At 44.0% G+C, this 16,203-nt stretch overlaps 1 protein-coding gene across 5 annotated transcripts in view; it reads right to left on the bottom strand.

The window, feature by feature from the left end:
• SETBP1 (SET binding protein 1) overlaps positions 1-16,203 on the bottom strand; it is a 345,415-nt gene that overhangs the window by 318,995 nt on the left and 10,217 nt on the right. For 2 of the 5 annotated variants that reach the window (XM_033087216.1, XM_033087217.1), the window contains exon 2: positions 5,498-6,153. In XM_033087216.1, coding sequence (XP_032943107.1) covers positions 5,498-5,983 — 486 coding nt within the window. In that variant the 5' untranslated portion in view covers positions 5,984-6,153. Of the gene's footprint in view, positions 1-5,497; positions 6,154-6,342; positions 6,359-10,011; positions 10,031-14,760; positions 14,777-16,203 lie in introns of those variants that run through there. The other 3 variants (XM_033087218.1, XM_033087219.1, XM_033087220.1) reach the window with 3 other exon arrangements.

The following is a 16,203-nucleotide window of genomic DNA, read 5'->3' as shown; positions in this document are numbered from 1 at the left end:
ATGTCAGGCCATCGGAGCGACCTTACGTCCCCTGCCCAACACCTCCTCCCATGGCCCCCTCCTCACCTAGCTGATACAGCAAACTGCTGCAATCCCAGGGGCTCAAGTCAGAATGGGGTGCCTCTCAGCACCCTACAGGAAAAATGGAGAACCTCGTGCAGTCCTCCCCACGACCACGGTGGTACCCAAAGTCTCCCCTTTCATCTCTCCCCTTTTAATTCTCTCTGCCCTGCATCCCTTTCATTATGTTCCCTGGGCATCTCCTTTCCCCAGTTCAAGGCCTGCTGAGCACGCCTATAACCTACAGAATTAAAGGCAAACCCATTTAATTATTTGATATTCATCACTCTCTGCAACCTAGCTCCCCGTCTACATCACCTAAAAAGCCTTTTTTTTTTTTCCTATTGATACTTTGTGTGTTTGGCACAAAGCAGATGCTATTTAAAGAACGAGTACGTGAATACGTGACCCATTAGACTTCCTAAGAGAGGGCTCTGAGTGCTCAGAACACAATGCGAGAGTCTTGCCATAGATGGATGATGATGGTCTAGGTGAGGTTGCTAAGAATGAACCCTGAGTGTGTTCCTGCGACCACGGTAGACACGATGAATAGCTTCTCTGCTGAAGCTGAGGAAAGGGGAAAATTAAGTCCAAAGTAATGAAACAGAGTTGTATTTTGGCCAAAGGCAAATAAAAATTCTTAAGTACAATAAAGGAAAATCATGGGATTTTAAATCACGAGGCTTTGAATTTTCTCTCAAACATCCCAGACACTTGGAAGTAAGGATGAAACGCCAGATTATGATCCTGTCACCCTAACTGAAGTGGGAAAGTGGGAAAGAAATGCACTCGTCCTAGATCCTTACCTGCGCCTTTAGCGTCTTTTAGTCCTTTCGTCCTTTAGCGTCTGTCTGGTCACTCAGGGATGGGAACATAGCATTAGCTTTGGAATCTACGAGAATCGGCTTCAAAGGCCAACCCTGTCTGTTCCTGTTCCTGCTCTTGCTTTTTTGAAGCAACTGAGCCTCAATGTCCTCGTCTGTAAATAAATAATACCTGTCTTGACAGGATTGTTATAAGGACAAATAGAGAAAGTGAATCCATGTGAAACAGCTAGTATAGACTCTGCGACATAGTTCAACAAATCAAACTAGGATGGTGTGTGCTCTGTAAATTCCCTATTTTGCCTAAAATCTTCCATTGAGTTATAGCATGTGGAAATTATCATCCATTTGGCAGATGAAGAAAGGGGGGCTTCAGCAAGTTCTACTCACGTCTGAAGTCACAAAACCAAGTGGTGAAGATTATCACACCACATCTCCTACCCTCGGTCACTGTACGGGGCTCATCTAGGACTCCTCTCTCCTTCTCATGATGCTGAACCTGGGCAGGTGTCCCTGACTCCATGGAAAGTCCTCAGAAACGAGTAGCGCTGCTAAGCTCTGCTCAGCTAAGAGCCTCTTAAAAACCTGTCACTATTAGAACATTTTATGCTCACATGTTATACCTGCACTTGCTTTTAGAGACTCACTCTTATGTTCTCTGTCTGGAAGGGAACGAGAAGAAGCTTAAGTTATTACATGACTTACCTGAGTAACCCTAAGATGCAACAATACCGGTGCCGTGATAAAGAGCAAGTGGCATCCAAAGGGCAGTTCTGAGGCCCTGAAATAGTTCTCAGCCCTCTTCTCAGTCTCTGTCTCTTACCAAACGCTGTTCTTACACCTCATGTAGGGTCCATTCATCATAAACCCTCTTCGAACTAGCATCTCGGTTGCCATCCTAATTTCATATGGAAGGAAGGTGACCAGTACCCTGGATAAAGGAATCCATGCACCCTTGAGCCAGTGAGGTCCCTCCTAACATCTTACTACCCGAGGGACCGTGTTGCCTGAACATCTGCAATGCCTCTTCTGATTGGAGGATTAGTCCTAGATTTGAAATTTGGAATAAAGCTCTTGGGGATGCCACACATATATCCCTTCACCCCAAGGCAGTAGAGCACATAGAAATGGAGTTAACCTAGCAGAGACATCGCTGTGATATGTAAGGAATGCTATCATTATCCTACGGTGCATTCTTTTTACAAAAACCAATGAAAAAGAAAATCATTTGGGATCCAATATAAGCTGTCTTTGCCTAAGGCTGTCAAACAATGACTTGAAGAAAATTAATTGGTCTGCAAAAAAAAAAAAAAAAGGGAAAAAAACTGGAGGCTGAAACATTAACAACGAAACAAAATATCCTGAAACTCCATGTCCTTTCCCCAAGTCAAGGGTCAAGAAACGCTTATTTTGTTGTTGTTGTTGTTTGGTCTGGTAAGGGCCAGACAGTAAATATTTTAAGCTGTGTAGGCTACACAGTCTCTGCCACAACCATTTGACTCTACTGTTACGGTGCAAAAGCAATCACAGACAAAATGTGAACAAATGGATGTGGCTCTTTTCCAAAAAAATAAAACTGTAGTTACGGACACCGAAATTTAAATTTCATGTAATTTTCACATGTTACAAAATATTATTCTCCTTTTGATTTTTTTCCCAACCATTCTTTGCCTGTGGGCTAGACACAAACAGGCTGGAGGCTGGATTTGGCCCGTGGATTATAATCTGCCGACCCTGCTCTAAGTCAGCACATATGTTCAGGGGACTCCCAAGTCGGCATGTCCACTAGCTCAAGGACCAGTTCCACAGGGCCTCCTTCCTAGCTCCTAGCGGAGGACTTCAGACCCAGGACCCTTTCCATGCATACTTCTTCAATGAGTAGCTTGCCTTATAAAAAAAAAGACTCAGAAGCCTGGATTTTAGTTAGACATTGACTTATCACTTAGAAAATACCATTCTAACCCTTTCTCCTACCCCAAATAACTGATCACGTACTTCCCATTCGTACAGGGGAAAAGTAAATTCTACAAGTTCATGACACTTAACTTTTCTATACAAATGGCAGGCAAGGTTTCCACCTCTCCACCTCAGCCTCAGCTTTTATTTACTCCCTGTCTGCAACACAACAGGAACTTGAAAAGTACCAAAGTTAACATGCTAATCTAACAGAGATCAGAGAAAGCGCCTAATGTCTATCAAGTCATTATGACTCAGTACTGATCAGTTCATTCATTTCATTCATTTCTGGGAAATAACAGCTCTAGGCGTAAATAAACACAAGAAAGATGGAGAGGTACAACATGAAGAAAGCTCCTAACATTTTAGGTTGTTTTGTAGATATTCCCATTACAGTATCAGCCGTAATGCACTGAATTTCAGCCTTTTCCTTTCCTTTCTGCCACCTTAATTGCTGAGGCTTAGAATCACCGATTTGATTAAGTTGCATATTTAAGGAGGCAATTTTATCTCTCTTTCCAATAAAGCACACAAAGGGCATCCAGCTTTTTGGGTGAGAATGACCAGCCTGAGAATTTCAGATATGAGAACAGAGGTTCATTGCACATTTCAGCTTTGAAATCATCCCCATATCACTAATTCCAGAGTTTTATTCTAGGGGATTCCAATAGGCAGAAGACTCTATGTGGGAGCAATCGTATGGTTTTAGGGGAAATAACACCTGTTTCAAGGATGTTTTTATAGAATAGTGAATTTGGGTTTGCACACCCAAAATTGTCCTTGGCTTCTCCAATCCTGGTAGTGATGGGGATGGGGGAAAACAGGTGCTGCACTTTTTAAGACGTCCACCCACACAAAACTCCAACAACACACAAAGAACTGGCCATCTCAGTGGCTAGAAACAAAGATATTCCTTTATTTTCAAAGCTGAAGAGACCCCCTTCCAATGCAAAGCTTCAGTTTCTACATGGAGCTTGAAGTGAGCTGTTGAATTTGCTTGCCAGATTCTCAAAAGTTCCCACATGCGTCTAGAAAATCCTTAGTTTTATGACAGAGACACAGAAAGCACAGCAAAGTTGTAATGGGGAGGGAAGGGGAAAGCACTGCCTCTATGTTGTGTAAAAACAAACCAATTTCTAACGATTCCTTTGCGTTATGAATAGTCAAGTCAGGGGACCAACTAATTGTCCGGGCTTGCCCAGGACTGAGGGGGCTCCTGGACGCAGGGCTTTCGGTTTTACAATCAGGATAGTCTGAGCCAACTGGGAGGCATTGGTCATCCTAGAAAGTCTCTTCTAGTCCAAGTCTTTGGATTTGACATGCAACCCATCAGACCAAAATCCCTAGCGTGAGGAAGGACACAAGCCCTGCACTATAGAAAGAACAATGATTCTAGCAGTTTCATTGAAAACGATGACTCCAAAGCTCAAAGACCACTGACAACAGAAACACTACAGATTATCTATGGGCTATAAAGGCGAGAGGTTCATTTACAGGTGCCATTTAGTTAATCCATCATGGCTAAAGCCCAGATAAACGATAAGATATGGGGGAAAGCGTTACAAAGACTCCGATTAACCCCTACCACCTAGAATCCAAGAACTCGGTCAACAAGCGAGCTCTGTTCATAGCTACGCACAAGTCCCAAGGATTGCGAGAAACAGAAACTTTCTAGACTGTGGCAGTCACTCCTCTGCTCTCATAGAGGAGAACCAAACCCCTCCCAGGAGGCGAGGTCACTGTAACCCTGTGATACAACATAAATACAATGAAACCTGGACCTATTCTTTCTTAACCAAATGACATGCTCAGTCATCTAGAGAGGTTTTTTTCTACATCCACGTTTGTTAAGGAGGAAAATGACAACCAACCAAGTTCACTGACCACCCAATCTTAAAAGTCTATGATGTGTGGACAGAGATTCAGGCCAGTGGCCTGTCCCTTTTCTTTCTCCAGTTCCAGTTCTAATGCTTACCACAGGCTTTCAGAATAATGATCTCTCAGCCCTCTAAGAGGCTCACTTACTACAAAGACTGCGTTTCCTTAGTCAAGTGAGAGACTCACCTATGTTAGAAAAATGTACAATAGGGACTGAAACCAAAAGATTATACCAATTTCTTGACTGTTCTGATTGACCAAAAATTTTCAACATCCCACTCTCAACTATGAGAACTGAAACAAAGATCAAAGCAAAAGTCAAACCTCAAAAATGTTATCACAGCTTAGCCAGATCTGACCCAGCCAATCGACTGCTACACAATAAATAGGAACACTCCAGAATTATAATTCTAGCAGCTACTGTTGGTCAGGTGGGTAGAAGATCTAATAATAAATTGGACACTATACCAAGATATCAGAGGCCCTAAGTACACCATCAAGGAAATCGGTAGTTCAGAAATATAGCAGGTCCTCAAATAATGTCAATGAGTTCAACACTGTTCCCTTATAATGTTGATGAGATGCCACAGGAAATAAACTCTTCTTTGTATCAATGAGCCTATGATAAAATTGGTTTCGTTGTTGTTTCACTTAAAGTTTCAGAATTTATCGGTGATGTTAAGTATAAATAAGTAATGAGAAAATAGACCCTTAGAAGTTGAGGATAAAAATGGCAAAAACAAACAAACAAAAAAACCCTAAGAAACAGGGCTCCTTACCTTCTTTTTGGAGTGGCTTCTTTCCTCTTCCTTCGTGGCTTTGCTATTTTTCCCAGCACGGGACACTTTCTGGTCCCCAGACTGCTTGATGGTGATCTTGATTTCAGGTGGGCATATATAGTTCTCCAAATTCTTTGGGGGTTTCTTAGCCCGTTTTGTGGTCTGAATCTTCAGCTTCAGACTCCCCTCCGTGAAGTTTGCCTCCTTGATAGAAAACTCCTGTTCTTCCAGGCCGTCTCCTGCTACCCATTTCTCGCTGTCTGCATTGGAGTTGGAATCCACATCACGCCCTGAGCCCAGTTCATCCTCCTCCTCTGGCTCCATGCGTTCTCCACCCACTGGGATCCCCTTCCCAGTTCCTGGAGCAGAGAGCAAAGGTTCCCCTGCACAGCCTGGAGCAGCTGGGGGCTTGGCTGAGGAGACCGGCAGGAATTCCGACTCGCTCCCCCTTTGCCGGGAGCTGCTTAAGATGTCCCTGGACTCCATGATAATCCTACAGTCTTCAGGAGTTCTCAGGAGGGGGAAGGGAAAAGGGGGAAAGGAAAGGGAAGAAGAGAGGACACCCAAAATTCCAAGGACAAAGTCGTCTGGCTGCTGGGTTCAGAGTCTCAGGGATGGAGTCACGGTGAGGTGTTCAGAAGAGATCAGATCTGCAACTGAGAAGCAGACAGATAATTAGCCACGGCAGGAAGGAAGAGGATTTCTGAAGCAACGCAATCTAAGTTCCAGAAGCCCCTTCCCATTTATCTATGGCATCAGAAAAAGTGATGGGAAGAAATCAATCAGAACATGCACATCCCAACTTGGATTAAATTGGAGCGGGGGGAACACACACAAACACATACCCCTTCACTGAATTGTTATTGACATTTATGGCTGTGGACCAAGAAAGATAAGAGACGCAAGCCCTCCAGACCAATAACCAGCTAGAAGCTTCTTAAACCAAAGCCACAGATGGCTGAGTCACCATCAAAACCCACCATGACGAAAGGGAAGTCAAAAGTGTTGAAGCTCAGGTCTGTGGGAACTGCGTTTGGCTGGTTTCTTGCACCACTTCCCTCGCACCCTCTCACATATGAAAAACAGTTTGCCAAGCTGAACACAACGCCTGAGGTGCCTGGGCCAAGCTCTCCAGCCCCTTGGAGGAAGGACATTTAGCTGACATCTTAACCATTCTTTCCTGATCAGTTTTCATTATGAATTATTTCATTTATGCAACAGCCTTCTCTAATTCTTAAAAGAAATGCAAATCTTAGGCACAGGCTTGAAAACAAAAAAGAAAAACCAACTCTAAAAACGTTTCTATGGACACAAAAGGTATTTAACCATTATCGATTATTTAGATAAAAAATAGCTATCCTAGAGACTTTTAATTCCCTTTGTGGTCCTTAAACAAACTGGCATTAAGTCTATATGACAACACAACAGAGACAAGGAGACAGGGAGCATTTCCCAGGCCTTTGGAAGTGTTAGGGAAAGCCCCCACCCCACCAGGATCTTTCATTCTGATTTCCTCACAAGGAAGAGAAAAATCAGTCAGGCTTTCTCCAGACTGTCGTAGGATCAGCGGAACTGTCCTTCACGCTACTCACGTTCCATTATTCTTGGCTTCTTACTCATCATTTTCAAAGCCCAAAAGGAACACCAAATGCTCATTCTCAAGAGAAAACCTAGAGCCCTAGAGCACAAAACTTCAAGACCTCATTTCCTTCCACCCCTAGGCTGGAGGTGAGATCACACTCGAGCCTTCTTAAATTCCTGACTAGTCTTTCAGTCTCCCAGAAGAAGACATTACAGCGCACCTTAGATTTCTACCACTGAGCCCATCAATTTAAGGAGCTGGTCGGCAAATGAGCCCACCATAACATTCTAACAATGCCCGCACAGACACATTCAGGACAGCCACGAACTGGAACCTTAACACGGGGCATGTACGTGCTCCCTCTGCAATCAGTACTTTTTCAGCTGACGCCCTGCGAGGAAGCCAGCCAGCAAGGTAGCTGGAGCTTCACATTGACCTGCTCCCCAGAGATACCAAGGAACACACGCAGCTCCCAGAAACTGCTCAGCCCTATTGAAGGACACATTTACGACTACTTCCACTTGGGGAGAACCCAATGAATACAGCATTTCTAGAAGAGAACAGGTGGCATGAGCATCTTCGCTGAAGCTGTCAATCAAACACTAAATCCATGCTACGAAAGGGACAAAGTCCCCACTTAAGAATGGGAAAGGCAGTTCGCCTAGGTGACACTTATTTCTTTTACTTGTAAGATTGATTCTTTGTCTCGTCTAACCTGACCTGCCTACCGGCCCAAAATCTTACACAATTTTTTAAAAGTTATAGTCAAGTCAACATTCATTGAAACCTCTCTTCTTAGTGTCAGGTACCACACTAGCTGTTGGAGACATCAAGATGCCCTAGAACATTTCCCTGCTTCTCAAGCAGTAAGAATCGAGTAGGTCTTTCTCACTTTATACCCTAGAGCCATACAAATTGCAAGCCATGTTTTATTATGGCAGTAGTTTTCAGTGGTTTACTCCCTCGGTCACAAATCTCCAATGTTCCATTTTAATTCCCTGTTACCCACCTATAAAGCTACCCTTAGGTTAAGGCAAAAAAGTGAGGCATAGTCCCCATAAAATGTTCCTAACCTAAATCCATTTGGACCTTTGAACCACAGTAGGCCAGTGTGTACTGCAGGTTCTATGATGAGAGAAAAGAAGTGAAATCTAAACTTTAGAGAAATGGTTAGGTGTATGAAGTAGATGTATTATTAATACTAAGATAGTATCTTCCCTTAAAAAATGACTCACTTTAGAGTTTCTTATATTTAATGGCATAAACCATTAACTAATTGACGTAGAAGACAAAGTTCTAAAAGTTAAAACTCAAATAGTAAGAGATCCACCAAACAGAAAAATGCAACAATTTTTTTCTTTCAGTTCTCCTCAAGTCAAGATCCTAAGACACAATTAAAATACAATCTCTTTCCTCAAGGAGGTTACACTCTTGAACAGTGACTTGAAAAATGAAACAGAACAGATTTTTATATGTCCTATAATAAAGGACAGAAACAAAGGCAAGAGAAAGTGTTTTCCACTTGGGCAAGGTATAAACAGATAAATGCAAACCACCTAGGGAGGCTTGAAGGAGAGCATGGGATTTGGCCTTGACCTTGAGGGGCTCCAATAAGGAGAGTGGGCAGATGGAAGATATGGCAGAAAGAAGGAACAGCATGAGGCAAGGCCTGGGGCAGGAGCATGCAAGCTTCAGGGAAGAGAAAGTTGAAGTTTGGCTAAGAGGTATGGTGTAAAATGGGGACTGGTGAACGACACAGCTGGAGATAAAAGGATCTGTCCACAGCCAGATCATGGACATCCTTGAATGTCACACTAATTAGCCGGATTTTATCTTACAGGTAATGGGAAAAGCCACTTAAGGGCTGTCAATAGGGAGGAGACGCTATTAAGGCTATGCTTTAGGAAGATAATTCTGGCAAGTGATAGGAGGGGTGAATTAAGAGAACCTGATATTACAGGCGGGGGACCATACAGAGGCTCCGCTGAAACTCAATTCTTGTTGCATGAGGACCTGAACTGGAGAAGTGTGAGTACAACACGATAAATACTAGAGAGGAAACAGCGATGCAGTCTCCAATAATCCCAATCTGAGGAACTCATCAATTCCAGACTTTCCATACCAGTTTCACCCTTCAGAATCCAGCCTTGGGGCTCATTAGCCACCAACTTGCCTTTCCTATTCCAGTCACACTAAGTCTCCACAGTAGCATTATACACACAGAATTCTTTCTGCATTGGTATTTTTATAGAATCTTTTCTTATATCCCTTCCCACCAATGCATGCAATGCCTGGCATACAACTGGTGCCCACCACATGTCTGTCGCATGAAGGAATGAATGAACACATGAATAACAGATCCCAAGCCTTCCCATAGTTCAAGGCCATGCCAAAGTGTTCACTTCCCCGTAACTATATTTTGTAAACTCTGGACCACAGCATTAACTCCCTGGCCTGACTTACACTGCACCCAGCTGTATAGCTTGCCCCTAAATACTAGTCTTGCATTGTCTTCTTGTTGTTTCAAGTGCACAAATCTTATTTCTCTCACTTGACTGCAATTCAGTCTCAGGCTGAGACCAACTGCAGTTCCACAACTCTCACATTCACTTCAGCACCCAGTGCAGCCCTGGGCACTGGGCGGACTTCCAGAAGTTCTTTCTGAATGAAAATGAATCAGCCCCCCGACAGTTATTCAAAGTCCTGTGGTTCAAGCTACTCCCACAGTAGCTTTAGCCGCCGACATAGCCCCTGTGAAATTCCCTGCCTGTGCTGAGGATTATAACCCGGCCCCTCGTGTCCGCGTGCACCCCTCACCTTAGGAAAATAAAAAGAAGCTTTCAAAAGCAAAGAGCAGAGAAACCTAACCTGTCTGTTTACTTCACCAGCACACAAAGCTGTTGTTCTCCCTTCGCCTTCTCCCCACACGTACCTGCCACCCCAAATTCACAGTTCAATTTGGTGGGGAGTCTGGGAGACCAATGCGTGTCCTCTCTGGTGCACCCCCGACGACAAGTGCGTGTGAGTACACACGCTCACGGGCTCCCTCACACACTCGAGGAGGAGGGGAAGCCGAAGCAAGGGGAAAACGTTTTGCCCTGTCCCATTCCAGCAGTCAGCAAGTCACCCAGAGGGGGCGGGTGCACAATGCACAGTCTGTACTTGACGCGAGCCTCCAGTCCAACAGAAGTTAACCCCTCCGTGGCTGCCTGCAGGGCGTGGGGTGGCAGGGTACCGGAACAATGGTATTGTTAGGAAATAACTGCCTAGGTGGTTCCAGAGGAACAGAGGGGCTAGAAGGAGAGGGTGGTGATGTATTTGGAAAGGACACTAGAATAGGAGGCCAGGAATCTGGGCTCTTCTCCTGGCCCTGCCACTCACAGGCAATGTGATGCTAGAAAAGCCACTTGGAGTCCCTGACTGTGTACTTATCTCAGCAATGAATGGAGGGGGACCCAGGTCTCTTCCATACTCAAGACTTTGTAATGTTAACCAGCACACCACAGACCGACAGGGACACTCCAAAGTACATAGTGTGACCTACAGAAGTATTTTTCTGAGAGACCAGGGGCATCCTGATGGGCTCGATGTGCCTCATGACACAATGTGTCCCAAGAAGTACATCTTCCCGCCCCTTCAAATCTGCATGATGGAAGAATTTTTTCCTAATGTAAATGCAATTCTCTACCTGGAGCCTTGGGAAACTCTTACTAATCCTGGAACTTGGTGGAAGTGCAAATTTTCAAGCCCCACCTATGGATTCAGAGCTCCAGGGTGGGCGCAGCACTCTGATTTTTACCAGGTGGTTCTGATGGGCTTAGGTTTTACCAGGTCGACGTGCTCACTCCTACCAACCGCCGTGACCATAAAGCACTAGTACCCTGTGTTTATAGGTTTTTTCCCCCCTTACTGTAGTATTCTGAATTCCTTAAGAATAGGCATCAGTTGCATGAATAGGCACCCATGCAATCCCAACACCTAGCACAGTGCCCAGCGCATAAGGGAAACCCAGTAAATGTTGACCGACTGAATTAATAAATGAATAAAGCAAATGGGGCTGGGCTTCCCAGCGTCGCCCTGCTCTCCCGTCTGCTTTGCTCTCAGGGCACATGTAGGCCATCCTCACCCGACTGCTGCTTTCCAAAGAAACAACATGGTGGGCTGACAAAAGCCTTGGCATATCTAACAGGAGGCAAAGATGTGGACTGTGGACCTAATTCTGCTATTTAGGAGAGTTCATAAGCCCTCTTTCAATCTCAGTGTCTCATCAACAAAATGGAACAAAACCATCTTTCTGCTCTTCCTCACTAGGTCATGGTTTTTATCTTTTTTATTCATGGAACTACATGCTCCTTATAAAAATGTTTAAAAATAATAAGGGGACCTCATAAGGTCTTAAAGGCAAACAATCATAAATATAGGACGGTCCACTGCCTCATTCCTGACCTTTCCCAAACTCTCCCAGAGCTCTGCATCCTCAGCCTTACCTGCTCTGAACTCTGCAAATCCCCGTGAGGCCAGATACCTCTTTCATCTTTAAACATAGAGGACACTGGCTGACCATATATAATCATCGAGTCAGAACCTTTCCCCTCAAAACACTGCAGAATGTCTTCCAGCATTTGAAGTAATAAAAAAGGGAGCCCAATATTTTTTTTGTTTTTTTGTTCTTGTTGTTTTTTGTTTTTTCCTTAGAAAACTTGTTTTATGCTGTTATAATTGAAGTTTTGTTTGCTGTTGTTATAGAATTTTATTAATGACAAAATAAGTGTAGTGTGGCTCTCACACCTTTTATTTTTCTTAGAACTCAGTGAGCTTTTTGGATCTGTAGATGTAGGTTCTTCGTAGTTCAAAACTGTCCCACTCAATTATTCCTTTTATTATTTCTTCTATTCAATGGTGCTGACTTCTTTCTAAAATTTTCCTGTAACTCTTAGTTTAGAACTCTCAGCCCTGTTCTCCATTTCTTTCATTCTCTCTCTCACTGTGTTTATTTCTTTACTTTTCATTGTGGGAGAACATACCTTAATCTATTCTCCATAATACAAATTTAATTCTATCTCCATCCTCCCTTTGCCTTTACTGACGGTGGACTTTTAATTCTGCTATTGCACACTTTGTATTCCTGCAATCTTTCTTTACTTTACTCATCCTCCTTCCAGCTGTTTCTAATGCCTTTTCCTCTCAGCACGCTCCCTCTTTATTACTTTATGCTCCTGTTCCATGAGGGTCATGTTTCTTCCAATTGTAGATGTCTGGCAGCTTTTTAAAATTCTTAGTTTGCTGTTGTAGTCAAATAATTATCATAATACTGTTCCTTTTACCTTGTTTTGAGTATTTCCCCCCCTAAGATCTCATGTTGGATTATTTCTCTTTACTTGTGCTCTAATGAGGAGAGAGTCTTGGCCAATAGAGAAAGCACTGGACTCCTTTCGACACTACCTTCCACTCATCCTGAGGCCAATGAAATCCTCCTCTCAGAGGTCTGGCTGTTATCAGTGATCCAATTGCCTCACTTCCTAGTGAACAGTGACCGTGGTGTGCTGACGTCAGCCCCAGGGGCTCAAGAGAGCCTAACATGTGAATCTCTTCCCAGCTCCCCATTTAATGGTGTCAAGTTGCAAACTGGCTGTGGTAGGAGTGTTTACACCACAGGAATCGGCAAACTTAAATCGGGGCTTATAAAAAATCTGGAGAACAGGGTGTTAAGCATTTATTAGAATACCATGGACAGTAGACCTATCTACTATTTTTGTGCGGGACTAAGAGGGGATCCTTTGGCCATATTCTTTAAACCTGAAAGGCTGAAGTCCACAATATGCACGGCTACAAATTCCCTTTATGTCTATCTAAGAGCTTTACTCTAGGAAACATCTCTGTCAAGAAGTCAATGTCCCTCTACTACTCCTCCCAAATCTCTCTCTTCCAGTCTTGCCATTTGTTTTCTGAGAACGGTAGACTTTGGGAATACATATAATTATGTTAGGGAGGAGTCCATCTTTAGTTGTTTTATCAATGCTGCCCATGCAGAGAGGACTGCCTAGTTTTCTGGTTGACAGAAATTGTTAGTTTATGATCTTAGGGACAAGGGGTGTAAAAGGATAGAATGCGAGTCTACCTGACTACTGATAGGGAAGCAACTGCATTTTAAATCTAGGTTCACTGGCCTATAGTTATGAGAATCCCATCTCAGATTCTGGCAACATATTGACTGTCTGACCTTGGCTTTGGGGGTGGTTGAGCATTCAACTCTCTGTGTCTTCTAAGGCATCTTCTGGGGAGTCAGAAGTGGCTGTTCCCACTTGGAGGACTTTGCACGTGTCTGAGATCCTCTTCCTACCCCCTTGAGTTAATGCCTCTTTATTACTCAGGCCCAGGCAAATGACACTCCCCTGAGCTTCACAAATCACATCAGGACTCCCTGCTTTGTATCTTTAACACATAGAATTTTCTTTCCTAACACTTACTATGGTTTATAATTAATATCTGCATCACTCTTGGTTTCAACTCTGCCTCTTCTACTAGATGGCAAGCCCTTGAGGGTAGGAGCTGTGTCTCTTTGGCTCACCATAGAACCCGTAGAGCCTGGCACAACTTCTGATGCAAGGAGCAACACTCCAAATTCTTCGCTGAGTGAATGTTGAACGAGAGGCTGTGTCAAAGGCCAGCCAGGCACCATTTGACTCAGGTGCCCAAGACACTGAGTGATGTGTCTCTGAAATCCTTCCTACTACAGAAACACCCACAGTGAATGCTCCATAAACACTGACAAATTGATCTAATGACCCAACCCTTACCTGCCTCTCAATCAGCAAAGGCAAAGGCAGCTCTACACCACAGTTCTGACCCTGGAAACACACCAATGGTCTACAGCAAAGAATAAAGCTCAGACTTGGTGGGTTTTTTTTGTATTACATACCTGTGTGGTACCTTCCTGATCACAGCTTGCCTCCTCCAAGCTGTGTTCCCAGAGTACTGCACCAAACATTCCCCAGCAGCATCTCCTGAGCTGAAGCTTCCCCAAGTCCACTGATTTGCATCACCTCTTAGGATTCCCTGTTACCTCCTCTGGCCAGCCTGCACGTTCTCCTTTCCCCACTCGGCTACCTCTAAATCATCCTTCAAGAATTGGGTCAAGTCTCATCTCCTTCAAGAAGACTGACTGGACCTTCCTTTTCTACTCCTTTCCCTTTATGTGTACACATGTGAGTGTACACACACACACACACACACACACACACTCATACACACAGATGGTCTTGTTCTCACTTCCCTAGGCATTCTGCTATCAAAGCATTTGGCAAACAGCGTTACAGTGTTCCCTTTACTTATTTAGCTCTCCCACCAGACCATGAGTGAAGACCTCCATGAGGGAAGGGGCTGGGTTTGAAGTAGGTCTCTACCACAGTTCAGAGCCCAACGAACACACACACACTAAGTGTCCAATAGCAAGTGTCCAAGCCATGTTTATCCTTGAAAAGAAGACTGGAAGTAGCACTGATATGATGTCACAGGTTTACGTTTCTTAGCTTTTCTTTTCCACTAGTAATTATGTTCTTGGAAAACATATTTAAACTGTTCAAGTTTCATTTGGAAATTGGATAATAATCCTACCTCAAGGGTTGTTTTGAAAAGTAATGAAGACTAAATAGATACTTATGAAAGGATATGTTGGAATCACCTTAGTGGGTCTTCAAAATTTTTGGTAAATTTGATTTACTTCCATAGTCTTTGTCGCCCGTAGTATTATTTGGCTAAATGCTTCCTTCTCTTCACAGATCCCAAGTAAAGCCTGAGGGACGGGGGCTGGAGACCAACCTCTTCCATCTCCCTTTACAATGAGAGAACACAGACAAGTACTTTAATTTGTACCTGCGAACTTTCGAGTTTTGATGTTGTGTGAGTATTGCTTTCCTTTTATTCCCAGTTTGTCTCATAGAGAAAATAAGACTGAGTTCATTCATGAATTCCAGATTCAATTCCCTGCTCTGCCATTTGGAGCTGGGTGGCGTTGGGCAAGTTTTCTTTTTCTCCCTGGGTCTCCCTAGCTTCATTTGTATAATGAGAGAGTGTGAGGAGTTGAGCTCCGTGGCCCCCTCCAGCTCTAACATTCTCAGGGGCTGAGTTTTATCCCCTCAACGGAATCCCCTCAAAGGTAGGTCAGGTACCTGATACCCCTTTAGAGATCAGCAGTTCTGCCTGGCTGGGCCTAACCCAAAACTCAGGGTCAGGCTCTTCGTCCTCAGATCTCCACAATAGGGAGAGGAACAGAATCAAGCTTCTGGAGCCTGAGGCTGGGCACACTGTCTGGTAACAAACAGTTCCAGCTCTAGCTGCAAAAATAATGCCTCCTCTGGGAACCAATAAAACACCACAACAGAATGAGCCTTGGGTCTGGGCCCCTGGAGAAAGCACAGGGCCAAGCCAATCCTCATATCTACGGGCTCTCTGGCTTCGGCAATTACCTGTGGCCTGCATTTCGCCATGCAGTCAAGGAAGGGGCACAGCTGTAGTGAGAGGGGGTTTCAACATAAGCGATGGCCTTTATGGCCACCAGCAGTTTCATCTGGACAACAGCCCTGTGATGCAGGAGACCTGTCCTCAGTTTACAGATGGGAAAACGATGGTCCCAAGAGGTCGACAATGTGCTCATGGGCACGCACTCCCTGTGCCAGATCCACAAACAAATCCAGGTCAACATGATGCCAGAGCCTGTGCTTTTTACTTTTACACCACAACGTCTCCAAAACAGAGTCATGTCAGCTTTCCACCAAACCCTTTGAACTGCTTCTACAGATGTCAGCTCCAAAACCAGTTTGCCATCTGACTTGTCACATCGCTGAAACCCTCTGGGCATCAGTTTTCTTATCTGCCCTCCTAGTGCCTTCACAGAATCTTACAAGGGAAATAGTAAATAATATATGCAGAATAGCACCTACATAGCTTCAGCGTGGTAGGGTAGACCTGTAAGAAGTAACTGATCAGAGTGTGTCCTGTCCAAATAGAGCAGAGAGATCCACATGGTAAAGAAAAGGATCCTAACTTTTAATAGGCATGTAGTCTACAACAAGGGTTTTAAGTTTATTATTTGATTTAACCTTGCGATGTACACATTAGATAGATT

Source organism: Rhinolophus ferrumequinum, chromosome 19 (assembly GCF_004115265.2).
Source record: "Rhinolophus ferrumequinum isolate MPI-CBG mRhiFer1 chromosome 19, mRhiFer1_v1.p, whole genome shotgun sequence".
NCBI lineage: Eukaryota > Metazoa > Chordata > Mammalia > Chiroptera > Rhinolophidae > Rhinolophus > Rhinolophus ferrumequinum.
The sequence above is the reverse complement of the archived record's forward strand: the minus strand, read 5'-3'. Positions and strand labels throughout refer to the sequence as shown.